At 49.1% G+C, this 20782-nt stretch overlaps 1 protein-coding gene across 1 annotated transcript in view; it reads right to left on the bottom strand.

The window, feature by feature from the left end:
• The window catches only part of Tnfrsf8 (TNF receptor superfamily member 8), a 46699-nt gene extending 27600 nt beyond the window's left edge, over nt 1-19099 (bottom strand). Inside the window, exons 1-3 of the mRNA XM_036178638.1 lie at nt 19058-19099; nt 10055-10154; nt 3783-3887 (exon numbers count right to left, since the gene is read on the bottom strand). Of these exons, the coding sequence (XP_036034531.1) occupies nt 3783-3887; nt 10055-10154; nt 19058-19099 (247 nt within the window). The remainder of the gene's footprint in view (nt 1-3782; nt 3888-10054; nt 10155-19057) is intronic.
• Nucleotides 19100-20782: the final 1683 nt, after the last annotated feature.

The raw sequence follows: 20782 nt of genomic DNA on the forward strand, positions 1-20782 counted from the left end.
AGGAGACAGGCATAACTAGAGGACTAGAGGCCTGGAACTGGAGAAGGGGCTTGAAGGAGTGACCTCTTTCAAGAGCAGGCAATGAACTTGCTGTTGGCCTGAAGAGTGGGTGGGTGAAGGAAAGAGATGAGGAGGGAGAATAGGTGAGAGGATGGGGGAGGGAGATGCTGTGGACTAGGATTGTGCCCCCCCCCCATGAAATCCTTAGCTTCAATGTAATTATTTGGAAAGACAATGTAATTATTTAGGAACTCACTAAAGATAAAGGAGCCCTAGTCCTGTAGGATGGGGGGGCTCTATGAAAAGGGAGCACTCAGTTGCCTTTAGCCTACTGGCTATGGGTGGGTTAAGACTTCTGTTGGTCTTTTCTGTGTTGAACACACAGACTGCAAGCCCAGCGCCACTTAGAGATCTTTGGCAACAGTTAACTCTGCAGCTCTCACACGATTGAGCCTGTATGATAATGAGTATTCAGAGACAGGTAATGCCTGGGGGCGCTCACCAACCTAAGACAGAACGCCTGTGTGGCCTGGACAGGTGTCTCCATGACGGGTAAGGTGACCTGCTGACATCCCACGCAACCCAAGTCAGAAGCTCATTTTTTAGTAATAGGAGGGGACCTGTAGTTCCCTGGCCCCCATTTTGGGTAACTGTTGCCTTGCTTGCTGACCTTGACCTTGATATCCTCCCTATGCTAATTCCCTTTGAGATTTCACCCTCCTGAATGCTTTAGGGAAGCTCCTTGTCTGTGTATCCAGCATATTGGGCATTAACAGCTTAGATGCAAGATTGTGAAACATCAGAAGCAGGGTTGGGGATTTTGCTCAGTGGTAGAGCGCTTGTCTAGCAAGCGCAAGACCTGGAGTTCAATCCTCAGCTCCAAAAAACAAAACATCAGGAGTGAACTTCTGCCCTCCGGGGTTCTCCCATTGTGCTGTAAGCCTGTATTTTAGACCTCCTTCCTCCTTCAATAAATGGCATTCGGCATTAAAAAAAAGGGGGGGGGGATTGAAGACAGCGATGTTCTAAAAAAGGAAGTGATGATGATGTCATGGGCCTATGAGGATGCTGGACTAAAGTCTATCAAATTGTGCAAACAGGAAAATTGTATACTATGTGAATTATCTGTCAATAAAGATATTTTAAAAAAGAAAAAAAAGGGGGGGGGGAGCACACACCATTGGAAGGTGGGCAGGTTGGACTGCAAGCCAGGAAGATCGAAGAGCCCTCAACAGAAACCTAATCACCCTAGAACGTTGACCTTTGGCTCTCCATTTTCTAACCAGAGGAAAGTAATGGCCAGGAGGACCCCAAACAGTAATAGGAAGGAAGATAGGCTGGATGGGGGAGACCAGTGGGGGAGGGACCCAAGAGAAGCTGGGTATGGTGGTACAGGCCTGTAATCCCAGCATTCAGGAGGCAGAGGTAAAAGGATCAGGGGTTCAAGCCAACCTCTACTACACACAAAGTTCATAGCCAGCCTAGACTACATGAGGCCTTGTCAAGTTGTCGTAAGAGACTGGTCACGGGAACATTTAAATTTTGATTTTATTTCTGTGCATGTGTGTTTATGAGTGCATGTCATGTGTGTGGGTGTCCTTAGAGGCCAGAAGAGGGTGTCAGATCCCCTATCCCTGGACTTCACAGGCAGTTGTGAACTGCCTAATGAGGGTGTGGGAACTGAACCTGGGTCCTCTGGAAGAACAGGTAGTGCTCTTAACCACCAAGCCATCTCTCAAGACCCACAAAAACATTTTGAAATCATTTTTGGGAATAGACACAATTAAGTTCTTTCTCCAATACTTCCACTGGTGGCCTGTAAAAGGCTAGAGTCTCATCTTGTGGGTCGTTCAGAGAACATAGGTCTAAGAGCTGCTATCCAAGAATCTTACCCAGCCCAGACACATGCCCCAATGACCTTGTATAGTACTGCCTGTCTCCACCTCCAGACAGTGTGCCTAGGAAGATTCAATAGTGGGTACATAAGCCTGCTACTCCCTACCGACAGGAAGCCCTCCAGACACAGTGACCTACCTCAGATGCATTGCCGTCCTAAAAACAGGGGGCAGTTACACTGAGCCAGTAACAGACTTCCACCCACCCGAAACTTTCATAGCTAATGTCTTCCAAATAGATATCTATTCCTGGAGCTCAGAGACTGCACCGCAGCGTCACCTCACACCAGCCACCAATAGCCCCCACATGTGTTTGGGACTTTTGACCATAGTTACAGGGGACCAGAATGCTTCATAACCCTTTTCTACTCTTCAGGCCTGAAGAACGTTCCAGAATTATTTCCTGATGTTCCACCAGAACTCATTCTGTGCTAGGGGTGGGTGAGCATTCCAGGAAGCCAGCAATGGTTAGGCAAGCCCTGTTCCCCAGAAAGTTTCAGCCTGGAGCACCCTGGGAAAAACACATGTTCTGGCTCGGAGCAGACAAGAATTGCAAAGGTCAGGGAGAGGTGATGTTCTGCAGTCCCGGCACTAACAATGCTGAGACAGAAGGACAGCAAGTTCAAGACCAACCTGAGCTACAGATTGAATTAAAGGCCAGCCTGGGAAATTTTATGAGACCCCATCACAAAAAAAGAAAGAAAGAAAGACTGCCATGGATATAACTCAGTGGTTAAGAGCAATTGCTGCTCTTGAAGAGGACCCAGGTTCGATTCCCAGCAACCACAAACACCGGTAACTCCAGTTCCAGGGCACCTGACACCCATTCTGATCTGTGCAAGAGCTGCCTGCACACAGCACACACATACAAGCAAGCCAAACTCATACACAAAAAATGAAAACAAAACTTCAAGTCGGGGAGAGGAAGGAGGCAGTGAGAAGAGAAGGAAATACATTGCAAAGGGTTTCCAAGCTCCAGAAATGACAGCTGGTCAGGGGAGGGGGGTGGGGTTGGCCGCTGGGATTCTGGGGTCACAAATTCCGGCGCTCCAACCACAGCCCGTGCTGCCAGTGCCTCAGCCCTGTGACCCTGGGCAAGTCGATGAACCCCAACGGCCTTAGCTGCAAAACAGAACCAGTGTCTAACAGGAACAATGTTAGGCTCTCAGACCCGGGACAATGGCTGAGGTGCCTACGAACCTATCAAAGCAAACCTGGCCGCCAGGTTTTCCCAGCATCCCTCAATCCCTGCCCCATCCTCTACCCTGAACTCTCCAGCCCAGGGGCTGGGCTACCCTTCCTCTGAGGCTCTTCCCTATGTAATCCAGCCATTTTAGTTACCTCCCCCCCTTTTTTCTTTACCTTTGCCCCCCCTGGCTGCTGCACCTGGTTCCCCTGTCTGTCCTCTCCCTTCCCCTCCCCCTCTCCTCACATGGCCGGGCTCAGAGTCATGTCCACTCTGGACTTTCCCAAATGTCTCTGTCTCTGGCTATGCTCTCCCTTTTATCCACAACAAGCGTTCCCCTCCACCACACCTAGGGGCAGTCAGGGCCTGTCCTTTCTGTTTCTTCTTTTCATTCAGACAGCAGTAAGTGAGGAGTTAGCTGAGACAAAGGAAGTCAGCACAGCCACTGGAGTCCAGCAACACCAAAGCTTAGAGGAGGTTGCGTCCTGTGGCAGCAGTGACCTAACCTGTTCCGTGGCCTGGCTCTTCCCTAGACCCTGTGGCATTGGGGATGGCCTTTGGAAACCTGTACTCCACCATGACCATGTTTACTAGCTTCTATCCAGCCCTCCCCAACCCCCACCTCATCACCAGGTGTATCACCCACGAGGGGCATTCATCAAAACAAGCAATCTGTGTCCCGCCCTCAGTACCCAACTCACCTGAGGGACAGCGGAAACAGCAGCTCCCAGCAGCCTCCCCAGGGGAGTAGCTGGGGTCTCCGGCACAGGTGGTCTTGAGTGGTCGATCCTGGAAGGTTGGAAAAACTGATGAGACAAGGCTAGACTTCTATCCTCAGTGCCCTGCAGTCCCAGGAGGCCTGGTGTCCGCTCACTGTCAAGGCCAGGGTGAGACATATTGTCTTGGAGGTCAGGAAGAGAATCCCCGACTCAACTTCTCCCCAAGGAGCTAATGGCAGCTTAGTTGTGGCTGCAGCACCCGGGAGTCTCCATTCCCTGCTCTGCTCAGTCACTCCCTCCCCCCCCACACACACCAGCCAGTTTTCTCAGCTACCTTTAAGCTACCAGCCATGGCTGCAGCTGGTCCCACCTGGCATACCCCTTCAGGGGACTGACAAGCCTCCCACCCCATTTCTGAAACAAGTCCAGCAGTAAAAACATCGGTAAAGTTACATATGAGTTGAAGTTCTGCATACCCAGGTGGATAAGTACTCAGATTCCTCAGGCAGGACCTCACCTGTACCCAGCATACTCTGAATACCTTCTCTGGAAAGAAAGCATTGACCCGCCTCTACATCCACTAATAAGTTCTCTCTGCTCTTGAATTTGACATCAGTCAAACTGTCCAGTCTTTTCCTTTACAACTGGCTTTTTAAATAGTTAGTGTACAAAATAATGAGTTTTGTTGGGTATGGTGGCACACACTTTACTCCCAGCACTCAGGAGGCAGAGGCAGGATGATCTTTGTGAGTCCAAGGTCAGCCTGGTGTACATACTGAGTTCCAGGACAGTCAGAGCTAACTCGTGAGACTCTGTCTCAAAAAAATAAAAATAAAAATAAAAATAAAAAAGTTTATATCATTGTGTTATGCTTGAATTCACTCCTATAGCCAGCTGCTCTTTAAAATCTCTCTCTCTCTCTCTCTCTCTCTCTGTGTGTGTGTGTGTGTGTGTGTGTATGTGTGTGTGTGTGTGTGTGTGTGTGTGCCTAGAAGCCAGAGGAAGACATCAGAGTCCTGCTCTGTCACTGTCCACCTTATTCCCTTGAAAAGGGGTCTCACTGAGCTCAGAGCCAGGCCAGCATCCGGCAGGTCTCAGCAATCTTCCTGTTTCTTCCTCACACAACACTGGAGCTACAGGCACTGTGACCACAGCAGGCTTTTAAGTGGGCTCTAGGGATCTGAACCCAGACTCTCGTGTTACGTAGCACACACTCTTCCCCACTGAGCCATCTCCCCAAGCCCCTGTGATCAGCCTCTTTAAGTCATTATTAATTTTTAGGAATCATTCACTTTTTTGGAAGCCACCGATGCCCATGGCCTTGCAATGGCTAACGGATGTCTGTTTTACTCTAGGTGGACACTGGGTTGTTTTCACCTTTGTCTCACACCTGAGACAGGGTTTCTTGGTGTAGTCTGGCTGTCCTGGTACTCGCTCTGTAGACCGGGCTGGCCTCGAACTCACAGAGATCCATGTGCTTCTGCCTCCCGAGTGCTGGAATTAAAGGCGTGTGCCACCACCACCCCAGCTTTTTTCTTTCTTTCTTTTATTTTTTCTAAGACAATGTCTCTATATGTAGCCCTGATGGTCTTAGAATGTCAGTTTTAATTATTATTATTTTTACTTACTCTTCTCTCATACAGTACATTCAGACTGAAGCTTCCCTACCTCCACTGCTCCCAGTCCCTCCCCTCCAGTGCCCCTGCTCCCAGAACTTCAACCAAACAGGGCACAAGATGTAACAAGACTGGGCACAAACTCTCACATTAAAGGAGGAAAGGGGTCCCGATGGCAGGCAGAAGAGCCAGAGACACCCCAACTCCCACTGTCCCAAAACACCAAGCCAATGGCCATAACATATATGCAGAGGGCCGAGCAAGGACACATGCAGGCTTTGCGATTACCTCTTCAGTCTCTATGAGCCCTGCTTAGTTGATTCTGGGGCGTGCTCTCCCTGTGTCCTCAACCCCTCTGGCTCCCACAATTCCTCCTTTCCCTCTTCTTTGGGGTTTCCCAATCTCCAAGGGGAGAGACCCAGTAGAGATCTCCAACCTGGACTCTTTTTCTGCCTAAAGTTTGACCGTGGGTCTCTGCATCTGCTCCCATCAGCTGCTGGAGGCAGCCTCTCTGATGATGACTGGACTAGACACCTATCTATGAGTATAACAGAACATCTGGGGGCCTGGAGAGATGGCTCAGAGGTTAAGAGCACTGGCTGCTCTTCCAAAGGTCCTGAGTTCAATTCCCAGCACCCACATGGTGGCTCACAACCATCTGTAATGAGATCTGGTGCCCTCTTCTGGCCTGCGGGGGTATGTGCAGACAGAACATTGTATACATAATAAATAAATAAATCTTTATTAAAAAAAAAAAAAAAGCCAGGCGGTGGTGGCCCACGCCTTTAATCCCAGCACTTGGGAGGCAGAGGCAGGCAGGCGGATCTCTGTGAGTTCGAGGCCAGCCTGGGCTACCAAGTGAGTTCCAGGAAAGGCGTAAAGCTACACAGGGAAACCCTGTCTCGAAAAACCAAAAAAAAAAAAAAAAAAAAAAAAAAAAAAAAAAAAAAACCAGAACATCTGTCTTAGAAGTTCTATGCAGACCAGGCTGGCCTAGAACTCACAGAGATCCACCTGCTTCTGCCTCCTGAGTTCTGGGATTAAAGGCAAGTGCTAGCCTATGTGCTTATTTCCAAATACAACTACAATGAAATGAGTGCCAGCTCTGATAGACTGGAATCCAATTTTCTTCCTTCTTTTCTTCCCCGACCCCCTTTCTTTTCTAGGTAGACTTTCATGTAGGTCTGCCTGCCTGGCCTCAAGTTCACCATCAACCAAGGATGATTTGATCTCCTGGTCCTCCTGCCCCTAGCTCCCAAGTTCTGGAATTACAGGCATGTGCCACTACACCCAGCATCAGCTGGAACCCAGGGTCCCAGGCAAGCTGGAAGCTGGGCAAGCACTGTACCAGTTGAGCCCCAACCCAGCCTGATTCTCCATCTGATGTTTTTCGAGCACCTACGCTTGTTGCCACTTAGCTGCAGTGTGTGAGGCTGCCACCCGTCCAGCATGCTTACTAGTACTTAGCGATGCATGACGGTTACCGAAGCGGGTTTTCAAGCAACAGGAGTAGCTTTGGTGGGGGTGCAGTGATATGGTTTCTCTGCATTTCTCTCATGAGTAACACCAGCCTCACTTATTCTTGGAAATAAACTCCTGCTTTCTAGAGTTCTTTGAACCATAAGCCCTGCTGTGAAACGGGCTTTGTCACCGTTAACACTGATTTTCAACTTGATAGATCTAGAATTGCCCTGGAGATAAGCCTCTGGGCACACCCCAAAGGAATTTTCTAGATTAGGTTAATTTTGACGTGGGAAGACACATCCTGAATATTGCCAGCCTGGGAATTGGGGGGGGGGGGGGGGCGCGTGAGGGTAGAGAGGGGGCGGGGAGAAGGGAGGATGGGAGAGAGAAAGAAAGATATTTCTGGAAACTTCAGAGAGCAACACCAAGGTCACTGTGGCTGGAAGTGGGTATGTGGGTGTTAATTACATCTTTTTTTTTTTTTTTTTTTTTGACACATCTGAAACCATGTTATACTCACTTGAAATGATAAATATAACCTAACATTGAGGGCTGGGGTGTAGCTCAGCAGAGGAGCATTTGCCTAGCAGGTATGGAGCCTGGGTTCCGACCGCAGCAGCTATGGACACCATTGGCAAACACAGTCAGGAGACACAGAGTGTCTCTGCTCTCATTTCGTTCGGGTTCCTTGGAGCAGCCTCTCTTTCTTCTCAGGTCACTGGGGCCCCCAGAAACCTCCAGGCAGCACCAGCTGTAGTTTGTATGAGTGTAGAAACCTGAGGTAGAGCTAGCTGAGCGGTCGGGACTCAGCCCTGTGGGGCCTTAGAGTGTGGGAAAGTTCTGTGTCCTTGCCCTGGGCTTTCCCTGCTCGCCTGCCCCATCATCTCACTGACCGCTAGAGTCTGAGTGAGTGTGGGCCTGGGACATCTGAGAGCCGTCTGTCTTCGTACCTCCCTGCTGTTCCCCGCCGGTCAATGGGGATGTGGTATCATTCCTTCAAACCGTCCTGGTTTCGTCCAACTCCTGCTTTACAGATAAGAAAACTGCAGCCCAGAAAGGCACAGCTGTCTGCCCAAACTCACACAGCAACCGGGAGCCAAAAGGAGAGTCGAGCCTTGCCCTGTCCCCATTTTCTCCCTTCTTAGCCACAGGCTATCTTTAAAAAGTCCAGTGTACCAGAAAGGACAACGTGTCACCCCATAATCCATATCACATCAATGACTCAAAATTAAGAGACTTTCTACAATTTACCATTTTTGGGGCATGGGTTTGTTTGTTTTTTGAGACAGGGTTTCTCTGTGTAGCTCTGGCTATCCTGGAACTCACTCTGTTAGACCAGGCTGGCTTGGAACTAACAGAAATCCTCCTGTCTCTGCCTCCCTTTGAGTGTGCCACCACCACCTGGCTCGATTTATGCTTTATTTATTTATTTATTTATTTATTTAGGTTTTTCTGAGACAGGGTTTCTCTGTGTAGCTATTTACACTTATTTTGGTTTTTCTAGAGAGGGTTTCTCTGTAGCTTTGGAGCCTGTCCTGGACTAACTCTGTAGCCCAGGCTGGTCTCGAACTCACAGAGATCCACCTGCCTCTGCCTCCCGAGTGCTGGGATTACAGGCGTGCACCACCACCGCCCGGCTATTTACACATTTTTAAATGTCAGTACAGATACTGAAGAGATGGTTCAGCTCAAGAGTGCTTACTGCTTACTGTTCAGCCCAGCAGTGGTGGCTCACACCTTTAATCTCAGCACTCGGAGGGAGGCAGAGGCAGGCAGATCTCTGCGTTAGAGGCTAGCCTGGTCTATAGAGTGAGTTCCAGGACAGCCAGGGCTACACAAAGAAACCCTGTCTCAGAAAAACCAAAAAAGAAAAAAAAAAGTGCTTCCTACTCTATGATGTGGACCAGAGTTCAAATCCTGGGCCCACATCAGTTGGCTCACATAAATAATAATAAAAATGTCAGCTCAGAGCTAGGCATGCCGACCCATACCGGCGACCCAGCTCTCTGAAGACAGACACTGCGAGATTAAGGGCTCAAGGTCTCCCTCAGCCCCATACCAAGTTTAAGGCCATTGTGGGCTACTGAGACCCTGTCTCAAAAGGTTAAAAAAAAATGTCTGTGAATATAGTTCCAGCACTCAGGAGACAGAGCGCAAGAGGATCATAAATTCAAGTCCAGCCTGGGTACCTGGTGGAGATAAGGTGAAATTTTATCTCAAAATAAAAGGACTTGGGATCAGGGGAAGAGGATATAGTCCAGTGGTAGACTACCTTTCTAGAATGAGTGAGGTCCTAAGTTTAAACCCCAGCAACAAACAAACCTCAGTGTTTGAATTACAGGCTGCTAAGGAATGTGAGGGCAGAGATCACCCTAATGGGCAATATTTGAATAGCCAGTAAAATTAGAACACAGGCTGTTTGTTTTGCTTTTCTTTGTTAACAAAGGGTCATGCTGTGTAGCCAAGGCTGCCTTCTGAGTAGCAGGGATTTGTATGGACGCAGTAAACCACGGCATGAGTGAGTTTACAGCCTGCCAGCAGGGTGTGCTGTCTTCTCACTATCCAGGGAAGCAATGGGAGCCTGCTACTCAGAGCCCCATGGAGGGAGCCCCAAATGGGGCTTAGGGAGAAAGGAGCAAAGGGACTGAACCACAGACCATGTGGAGGTCCATCTTAGCCCCAAAGCCCACCCTGAATGCTCCCAGGCCACAGAGCCAGCTTCTCCTGCACAGCCTCAAGGAATTTTTGTTGTTGTTTTGTTTTTTATTTTTTCGAGACACGATTTTTCTGTGTAGTTTTGGTGCCTGTCCTGGGTCTCGCTCTGTAGACCAGGCTGGCCTCGAACTCACAGAGAACCTCCTGGAGTGCTGGGATTAAAGGCATGCACTAATGCTGCCCAGCTCCTCAAGGAATTCTTACCCATTCTCATCACTTTGGAAGAGGCAGGAATACAGGTTAAGTGAACAAAGTCTTGTGATGGCTGATGAGATGGCTCGGGGTAAATGTGCTGCTTGCTGCTAAGTCTGACCACCTGACTTTGAAACCCCAGCACACACATGGTGGAACCAACTCCTAATCTGTCCTCTGACCTCCACCAGGGGCCCTGGCAGAGAGGTGGCATCAGCCTCAGTGTCTGTTTATGTCAGTCCTACCCTCTGAACTGTGAGGGCCCACCTCTGCCATTGGAGATGGGCTCAGACAGCCACTGGTCAACTCCAGTGTCCTTTACAGAGTTAGGAGGGAGGAGACTAAGCAGCTGGGCTCTAGCCTTTGCCTGAGAGGGAAGAGGGGGGTCAGAAGGGAAGAGTGGGTGGGGGAAGGCCAAGAACCAAGGGAAGGATGCTTTTAGGTGGGATTCCCCATAGATTCAAGGCAAAGCGACATGTCTACAGGGTGCTGAATTACACGACCAGAGGCTGAGCAGCCCTAGAATGAAAGAGTACCCCCAAACCTCACCATCTGCAGGACTATTTTCAAGTTGGTTTGGTTTTCGCTAGCAGACCTGGTAAATTTCATGTTTAGAAAGTCCCACCTGGCATCAGCCAATAGAGAGAAAGAGAACAGCTGGACCATACCTGTGGGAACTAAGTCACTAAGTCAAAGCAAAATCCCCAAACAAGCCAGCACTGGGCAGAACTGAAGAGGTGAGGCCCCTCACCACTACCTCTATGCACAACACCTAGTGCTCCCGAGGACCCATTTGGTTCCCAGTACCCACATTAGGCAACTTTCACCTGCCTGTAACTTCAATTCCAGGGGATCTGATGCCCTCTTCTGGCCTCCAGGACACCTACATACACATACATATACAAATACATATACATATACATATACATATACATACACATACACATACACATACACATACACATACACATACACATACACATACACATAAGGGTTTAGTTTTGTTTTTGTTTTTGAAAGAAAGTATGAGACAGGCTGGAAAGGAAGAATTTCAAATGCTGCCCCCTTCCCAGGAAAAGCCAACTTCACCCCATTTTAAAGATGGGGAAACTGAGATGCAGGGAAGATAAGAAACTGGGGCTGGGGATGTAGCTGAGTTAGTAGAGTGTCTGTATACAAAGCTCTGTGTTCTAGCCTCAGTACCACATAATCCAGGTGTGGCAGTCCATGCCCACAATCCCAGCACAATCCCAGCATCAGGGAGGTAAAGACAGGGGGATCAGAAGTGCACCCTTGGCTACTGATCTGGAGTTCAAGGCCAACCTGAGATATATGAGACCCTGTTTCTGAATGTTGTGGGCAGGACTTGAACCACCCTGGCCAATGCTCCCGCCCACAGGCTTGGCTGCTTTGGCTGCAGATGTGGCTGCACCCAGTGGTCTGAGACCCCCGTTCCTATCTCTACTGCCCCAGACTTGGGCTGCATTCTGAGATGCTTCCTTCCCCCTCATTCCCACCTGTCTCTGCCTCTACCTGAATTGTGTTTTTACCCCATCCCAGTCCACCAGCTCCTTTTCACCTTCCTGCCATCTGAGAGTCCCCGCACACTCACCCTGTCCCCACATCCCACTCACAACACAGCTGTCAGAAAAGTCTTTGTTTTTGGTTGTGAACCTAACCTGTTAACAGCTGAACCATTTCTCCAGCCCTGAAAGGTCTTGGTTTTATTGGCTTTGTTTCTGTGGTACTTGAGAAGAACCTACGTCCTGGTATGTGCTGGGCAAGCACTCTGTCACAGAACTACATCTCCAGCTCCTCTTGTTCATCCTCTATTTTTATTTCGAAGGTCTCACTAAATTGCCCAGGCCAGTCTTGAACTTGGATCCTCCTCAGCCTCCTGAGTAGTTGGGATTACAGGCCTGTACCAGTGGTTCTGGCCACCATCGGAAGCTTTTTTTTCTTTAGATGTATTCATTTTACTTTATGTGTGCGTGCTTTGTTTGCATGTAGTATGTGTACCACATGTGTGCTTGGTGCCTGTGGAGGTCAGAAGAGGGCACTGGATCCCCTGGAATTTGAGTTATGGATGGTTACGAACCACCACGTGGGTGTTGGAATCGAACCCTGGTCCTGTGCAAGAGCAACAGGTGCTCTTAACCACTGAGTATCTCTTCAGCCCCTGCCAAGGGATCTTTGAAACTGCATGTCTGAGTTTCTGTGCCACAGGGTGCTGGTACCAAACTGTTTAGACTTTCCAGACCCCATAATCAGGAGCCAAAGAAACCTCTTTTTTTGGTTGTGAGCCTAGCCTTTAATAGCTGACCTATCTCTCCATCCCAGAAGCCTTTTTTTAAAAAATGTTCCACATTTTAAATATTGATGATGATAATGCCTGTGTGTTTGAGTATGTGTATATGAGTGTGAGTGTGTGTATATATGAGAATATATGTGAGTGTGTGTGTATATGTGTGAGTGTGTGAATGTATGAGAGTGTATGTGAGTGTGTATATGTGTGTGTGTGTGAGTGAGTGAGTGAGTGAGTACATGTGCACACAGTCACATACATACCATAGTGCACTTGTGGAGGTAAGAAGACAGCTCTCAGGGGTCGGTTCTCTCCTTCCTTCTTCAAGTAGGGTCTTTCATTGTTTCTGCTGCATCGACCCATCCCCACCTCCCATCTCACCTGGGATTATAGGCGTATGCTTCTGTGTTGGTTCTAGGGCATCAGGCTTGTGCAATAAATGCTTTCACCCACGGAACCATCTTGCCAGCCCCAAATCAAACCTCTCTGAAGCACTCAGCCTCATGTATGTTATTACAAAAAGCACATACTACCAAGCCAGGCCACCTCTTCCATCTGCAAAGCCAGTGATAGCAGGCCAAGTCCTCAGAGTCATGTCTACTTCTTCTACATCTCTCCAAACTCTTTGCTGTAAGGACCCGTGACATTCGCCAGAGCCCACCCTCCCAACCCCCAGGGATCTCCCACTTGAGGACTCACACAGTCTTGGCATCACTCAAATCCTCAGTAGGTAAAGGTGCTGGCTGCCAAACCTGATGACTCCAAGCCCCAGGACCCACATGGTGAAGGAAGAGAACCAACCCTGTAAGTTGTCCTCTGACCTCCACATGCACACCATGACAGGCATGTTCACACAGACATATGCACAAACAAATGACTGCAATCATAAAGAAAGAGCTGGGGGGATGGAAAGGAAGGAGGGAGGGGATACTGGTCAGAATGTAAAATAGACTGATAAATTTAATTAAAAAAGAAAGAAAGAATTGGGATGGTGATACATGCCTGTGATCCCAGAACTTGGGAGGATTTGGATTTCAAGGCCAGCTTTGGCTGCACAGCATAGTGAGTTATCAGGCTGCATAGTGAGTTATCAGACTGTATAGTGAGTTATCAGACTGCATAGTGAGTTATCAAACACCATAGTGAGTTATCAGACACCATAGTGAGTTATCAGACTGCATAGTGAGTTATCAGACACCATAGTGAGTTATCAGACACCATAGTGAGTTATCAAACACCATAGTGAGTTATCAAACACCATAGTGAGTTATCAGACTGCATAGTGAGTCATCAGACACCATAGTGAGTTGTCAGACTGCATAGTGAGTTATCAGACACCATAGTGAGTTATCAGACTGCATAGTGAGTTATCAGACTGCATAGTGAGTTATCAGACACCATAGTGAGTTATCAGACTGCATAGTGAGTTATCAGACACCATAGTGAGTTATCAGACACCATAGTGAGTTATCAAACACCATAGTGAGTTATCAGACTGCATAGTAAGTTATCAGACTGCATAGTGAGTTATCAAACACCATAGTGAGTTATCAGACTGCATAGCGAGTTATCAGACACCATAGTGAGTTATCAGACTGCATAGTGAGTTATCAGGCAGCATAGTGAGTTATCAGACACCATAGTGAGTTATCAGGCAGCCTAGTGAGTTATCAGGCTGCATAGTGAGTTATCAGACACCATAGTGAGTTATCAGGCTGCATAGTGAGTTATCAGGCAGCATAGTGAGTTATCAGGCTGCATAGTGAGTTATCAGGCACCATAGTGAGTTATCAGACACCATAGTGAGTTATCAGGCTGCATAGTGAGTTATCAGGCAGCCTAGACTGTCAGTAGGGAGGAGGGGAGGGCGCAGAGGAATGTGGTAGGAAGTTGTCAGGTGTTAGAAGACACTGATGTAGTTCTCAAGGAACCTGGTCTCCATGTGAGTTTTAGTGAACATTTAGTTCGCCTCCATGGGACCCAGTGAGTCTGCAAAGTCTTTAGAAGACGCGGGCAGGTGGGCCAGAGCCCTGGAGAGATGCGGACGGAGGAAGGACAAGGGGCCCCTAGAGACTTCTGAGATCTCCCCTCAGCCTCCCAGCCTCCAGAGCCATCAAATTATATACCTGTGTTACCCCCGGCCACCAAATTTGTGACGGTTCATTACAGCAGCAAGAGGAAACTAATACAATGTCACCAGGCTAATGAAAGATCCTACCCCGGGCTGGAGAGATGGCTCAGCAGTTAGGAGCACTGGCTGCTCTTCCAGAGGACTCAGGTGCAGTGCTCAGCACTCAGATGGCAGCTCATGCCTGTCTGTAACTCCAGTTCCAGGTGATCTGACACCCTCACACAGACATACATGCAGGCAAAACACCAACACATACAAAACAAGTCATTAAAAGAAAGAGAGGGGCTACCCCTGGGCTGGCAAGAATCCTATTGAGGATGAAAGTCCCAAAATACATCTTAGGCTACCTTAAAAAGTAAGACAATTCTAGTGAGAAGGGTGGATGTCCCTCAGCGCTGACCCAGAATGCACCGGGAATTCTGTAGTCACTCTGATACTAGAGATCCAGAGCAGAAACTGAGTCCATACTTGAATACCCACTTGACACCTGAGCCTGGGCAAAAATAGACCATGTGTGTTCCTCCCAAACACCTGCTGTGTCTCCTCAGGCTTGCCCCACCATCCAGCCAGCTGTCCACCTCCAGATACAGCTGGAATACCCCACAACCCCACCTCTGCTTGCCCTGCTCCCAACAGCTGCAATGGCTGGCTTTGTTGGTAAGGAAGATGTGGCATCTGATGGGCTAACCAGTGATAGTGGGGCCACAGCCCACTGAGGTCTGCACCACTGGACTCCTCCCCTGCCTCCTCCTCACAGTGCTCCTTCCTTGCTCATTTTGGGGTGGCCACACTCACCCACCTTCTTCCCGTCCCCACTTCCTAGCCCTAGCTCTTCTGCTAATCTCTCTTGGACTGATCCCTCCCTTTGGGTGTGTGTGCGTGTGTGTGTTTGTGTGTGTGTGTGTGTGTGTGTGTGTGTGTGTGTGTGTGCGCAGTTGGTGTGTCCTCTGAGAGGCTGCCTCGTCTGCATGTCCAGCTAGGACTTCTACTTGGAAAACTACAGACTGAGGATCTTAGCTAGGCCATCCCCTAGGTCAGGGCACAGTTCAACAGAATTGCACAGGCCCAAACATGCTGCCCATGCAAGGACACCCCCCCTCCCGGCCTTAAGGGCTCCCCAACTTTCCCTCTGTCCTGAGATGCAGCAGATGCCACTTGCTGTGCACAGACCTAGAAAGAAATGAATCACATCTACTCACGAAGCCCTTGGGTCACATATGAGTGGGAGCCGCAGAAACTTCCAGGAAGGGTTGTTTTAGTCCCAGCAGACCTGCTCTCAAGCTGAGTAATGTGGCTGCCCTGCCTTGGCCTCCGAGTTCTGCTGCTGCATCCATCTCAACCAAGCAAGGCAACCTTTAACTAAGAGAAGCCATAGTCTCCTTTGGCCCACCTCTTCCCATATTGGTTTCTGGGGCATCGTATGGAATTCTGCCTCCAGGCAGGGTTTGACTGGTTTTAGAAGTCACTTTCCCACCGGAGTCCAAGAAAGCTCTCTTGCCCTCTATCATGTACCAGGGTCACCTTAATGGCCACTGGGCATGCTCCACCAGTGGGAGCCCAGCAGCAGGCTGCATGCTGCAGATTCATTCATGAGAATTCCCCTATGGGAACCTTGACCAAGCCAAAGCTGGAGGAGGAAACTCAGGCTGGAACTGGGGGCAAGACAGAGCTGGGAAGATGTGAGGGGAATTCTAAACCCATGGAATTCACCAGAAGTCAGGGCCCTATACCATCCCTGAGAGCCTGGAAGAAAAGAATGGAACCTGGGGGAACTGTCTCTCTGGACTTGTGCCACACGCGTCCCGGATAAAATTACAAAACAAGGCCCGTCTCTTTCTCAGAAACCATGCTGCCACTGAGTGACAACGGCTGAGAAAAAGCAGAAGGAGGTGGGAAAAAGATTTGAAATTCCAGACAAAAAAATTTTTAAAGACAGGAACTTTCTATGTAGCCCAGACTACCAGGGAACTTTAAAAAAAAAAAAAAAAATCTATTCTATTTTATTTTGTGTGCACGTGCATATGCATGAGCATTCTCACACATGAGCCACCGTGTACATATGGAGATCAGAGAACAACACCCAAGAGTTAGTTCTCTCCTTCCAACAAGTGAGTCCTGGGGATCAAACTCAGGTGGTCAGGCTTGGTGGTAAGCGCCTTTACCTGCTGAGCTGTCTTGCTGGCCCTCCCTTCAGACTTCGGATCCTTCTTGCCTCAGCCTCCCAAGTGCTGGGATTCTAGGAGTGTAGTGTTTTATAAATAGGGTTTTTTTGTTGGGGGGGGGGGTGTTTAGTTGGTTGGTTTTGTTTTTTGTTTTTTTGAGACAGGGTCTCTCTACATAACCCTGGCTTATTCAGACCAAATTGGCCTTGAACTTACAGAAGTCCATCTCCCTCTGTCTCCTGAGTGCTAGAATCAAGTCACACACCACCATGCCCAACTTTAAATAGTTTTTTGTTTGTTTTGGTTTTGTTTGCTTGTTGTTGTTGTTGTTTTAAATAGGATTCCAAACCTCAACTGGACAGGAAGGGTGACAGGAGTCTTGAGGGGCCAGAATGGAGAACCTCCTTGGACAGGCAGCTCCTCCCCCACAGATACCCCAGGTCCTGTCATGAAAGGCCCACAGACTTGAGATTTGATGTTCAGCCTACAGTCACTGGGAAATGCAAATTAACACGAGAAGGACACAGCCCCATTCAAGACCACAAAATAGAGATTGATAAGATCAAGCGTCGGTTAGGATGTGGGAAGCTGCTACTGTTTTACACTGTTGTGGGAAAGGACATTGCCCAGCACAGTGGATGGCATGTCATTTCACTCCAGTGCACGTCTGCCCTGTCAACCACCAGCATTTTCTTGTTTCTTCTCTAGGAAAGAACCACCCTTACTCCCCAGACAGCAACACACGAAAGACAAGGATGGGGCCACCGGGTGGTACACGCCCTTACTCCCAGTATTTGAGAGGCAGAGGCTGGCAAATCTGTCAGTTCAAGGCCAGCCTGGTCTATACATCAAGTTCCAGGCCAACCAGGCTGACAGAGTGAGACCCTATCTCATAAAAACAAAAACAAAAACAAAAAAACAGTGGTGGGAACCTCATTGTCCACTCACCAGGCATGTGAATGGGCAGATGGTCTGCTCTCCAAGACCTACTGTAGACTCTGTCAAAGCCAATGAAGACTCATGATTGGGTGTGGCACATGCCTGAAATATACCCAGCGCTCTGGAGGTACCAGCAGAAAGATTAGGTATTTACAGACATCCTCGACTACCTGGGAGTTCAAGACCAACCTGAGCTACACAGACCCTATCTCAAAACAAAAACAAAGACAAACTATGCTTGCCTAGCACACCCAAAGCCCTGGGCACAGTCTCACATGCTGCATATGTCAAACATGGAATCTAAACAACCAGGAAGTGGAGAGGAGAGAGGGGACTCGTTCAAGATCATCCTTGTCTACACAGCAAGTTGGAGGCCAGCCTGAGCTACAGGAGACCTTATCAAAAACAAAACAAAACCCTCTGTGTATTTTGATAAAAAGTGATCCAAATACAGATATGCATTTGTAAAAGCCTGTAAATCAAACTGTAAAGCAAGAACATGGTTACAGCTCAGAAGGAATCAGTGAAAGACAATCAGCTTTCTCAGAGCACTTACAGTTTTTGTTTGGGATATTTTCACATATTCCAGATGGTATTAAGCACATTGTGTATTTTCATTTTAAAAGTGCTTTCTTCGGCGTACAAGATGGTTCCACCAGTAAAGGCACTTGTTGCCAAACCTGATGACCTGAGTTCAATTCTGACCTCCCCATTGTACATGAGTGTGTGTTCCTGCGCCTGACCAAAAAAGCCTCCAGTTTGTAGACTAAAGGAAGCAGATGCACTTTACTACTGGCCAAGCCTCCAAACTCTCACCTCACACCCTTCCCTTTATTGCCCAGAGTCCTATTGCTCTAAACTCCTACCTTCCCCAGATGAAGGCTTGGGGCTTGGGAGGCAAGGGGGCTCCTCTGCTCACCTCTGCCCTCTTCCACTGCCCAATGGAGATGGAAGGGCCACTTTCCTACCAACTCCCTCTCGCCCTTTCTTCATACCTCCATAGCAGAGATACCACATGCCCACACCAGCCTGCTGCTGTCCTTTGCCTCCCCTCCCCCAGCTTCCATTCAACCATGGACCCTTTTTCCCATGCAGTCCCTAGGTTCCACGAAGTCTGCATGGCCCATCTGAGTCCCCTGTCCTTCCCACATCCTATCGCCTAGTGTGGTGTTGGCCTCTAGGAAGTGTCCAGTTTTCCTAACTCGTTGCCCAGACTCATTTCTGGGGCTTCCAACAACGGAGCCAGAGACACCATGGACTTTCCTCAGGGACAAGTGTCCACCATGTGCTCCAAGGCACCCAGCCCACACCACTGGCTGGCCAGATCCTCACCTCTGCTCCTCATCCACTCCCTCCTCTCTTTCCTGAGACATTCCAGCTAATATGGAAGCACCAACAGCCCGATACCATCCTCCAGCCAAAACGGCCCACACAGGTTTCTTTTCATCCATCCAGGAACCTCACTGGACCTGCAGTAAGGGGACACGAACAGCTTTCTCTTGCCTTGGATTCAACTCGTGGTGAATGAATGAACTACTCCCAGCCACACCTGTGGGTGTGAAAAGGAGGTGCTCTGCTTTTGTCCTTCAGTTTATCCGCCCACCTGTGGATACATGTATATTACAGTTGCCTCCTCGCCCCCTCACTCCAGTTTGGGTGGGTGGGATGAGGTGACAAGTGGCCCTGTGTTCCCCTACTTCAGCCACTGGCTGGGGCTGCTGTCATCTCCTTACCTTTGGGAAGGCTCGAAGCATCCCCAGGAACAGCAATCCCATTGCCGCACGGAGGGCGCTCATTCTGGCTCCGGGAGTTTAGCTCCAGCGCCTGGCCACCTGCCGGCACCCTGCGTCTCGCGGTGAAATCACTTCTAATGTAGCTGCGCCTTCCTCGGGTTCAGCCCTAATTCTTCCCTCCCTCCCCCTTCCCTTACCACCTGTGATGCAGCGATCTGCTTCCCTGTGAAGCTAAGAGAGAAGGGGCCACCGCGTGCAGAGATGACTCAGGACTAGCCACAGCGCACACACTCAGGAGGCTCGCCTGAGGCACGCGCCCCGCAGTTTGAATGGTCCGCCCCGGATTTGAGGAGGAACCGGGGACTGCAGTTCAGCCCTGAAGGTGGAGTTTGAGAGGTACCTGGAGTCCTGAGGCCCCTAGCCCCATCCTCAACCCAAGGAAGGGTGAGACAGGACCGGTTTCCTGCTCTTGACACTACACAAGAAACCTGGCCTTCTATGTCGTTGGGATTCTTTGGAAGGGACAGAGTCAGAATATTTCCGAGAAAGTGAGCTTTTCTTGATCGTGAAGATTTGCTGTAAAATAAATGAGTGCATGGGGAATGAATGGATGTATAGAGAACAAATGGATGGAAAGGTGGATGGGTAAATGGGAGGATGAGGGAATGTATAGATGGCCAGACAGATGGAGGATAGATGCGTGGATAGAGATGGATGGATGAGGGGATGGATGGGAGGATGGATGAACTGATGGATGGTGAGATGGATGAAGAAATGAGGAGATGGGTGGGTGGACAGATGAAGAGATGGGGTCAACCAATGGATGGGTGGGTGGTGGCTAAGTGGGTGGGAGGGTGGAGGGATGTATGAAGAGATTAGGAAATGGATATATGAGTGGGTATGTGAGTGATATGAGGACCGATGAGATGAGGGGATGATAGATACCTGGGGTAATGGGGAAATGGATGAATAAAGTGATATGTGGATGGATGCATGTATGCATGGAGCATGGGTAGGCAGGTGGGAGGGCTGACTACTGAAAGATCTATGTGAAGACCAGGGCATCTGTGTATAGATCCACAGCTGTCCCTGCCCGCCCCCCATACTTTTTTTACCTGAAGGAAGTACCTGGCACCCTTACCTACAATTAAGCCTCACCTGAAACCTTATTCTATTCCCTATGTGTGGGGCTGCTGTTCCCACCCACCCACCCACCCGGGGCTCCCCCAAGCCCCAGGCTCCCATTTTCCTTCAGTTAATACCTTCAGCACATGGTCACTGATTGGCATCGACTTGCAGGTGCAGCCTGCTCTTGTCTGTTTTTGTTCATTTGTTTTGTTTTCTTTTCAAACATAGAAACCAACACTGAGAAACAGGCAAGCTGTCTGTGTGTTCTAACGATAGAACCCAAGGACCTTTTGGTTTCCACACTTCAGTATGGGTTCGGTGTAAGGCCCCCCTTTGGTAGGGGACCAAGTAACCAGCTGCCACTTCCTATGAGGACCTTCCAAACAAAGTCCCTACAAACTTCCTATTCCACACTCAGGCCTCTCTGAGGTCCACATCCTGCCTGGAAAATCTATCTGTCCCTCCTGTACATCTTCTGTAGAGCCACTAAGAATCCTCCCCCAACCTGATGATAAAAGTGCCCACCTCTAATAATCACAGGGCCAGGGAGGAAGCTGGAGCCCCCATTTCCCAGAATGCAGCTGGTGTTTGCAATGA

The sequence above is a fragment of the Onychomys torridus genome, chromosome 2, assembly GCF_903995425.1.
Source record: "Onychomys torridus chromosome 2, mOncTor1.1, whole genome shotgun sequence".
NCBI lineage: Eukaryota > Metazoa > Chordata > Mammalia > Rodentia > Cricetidae > Onychomys > Onychomys torridus.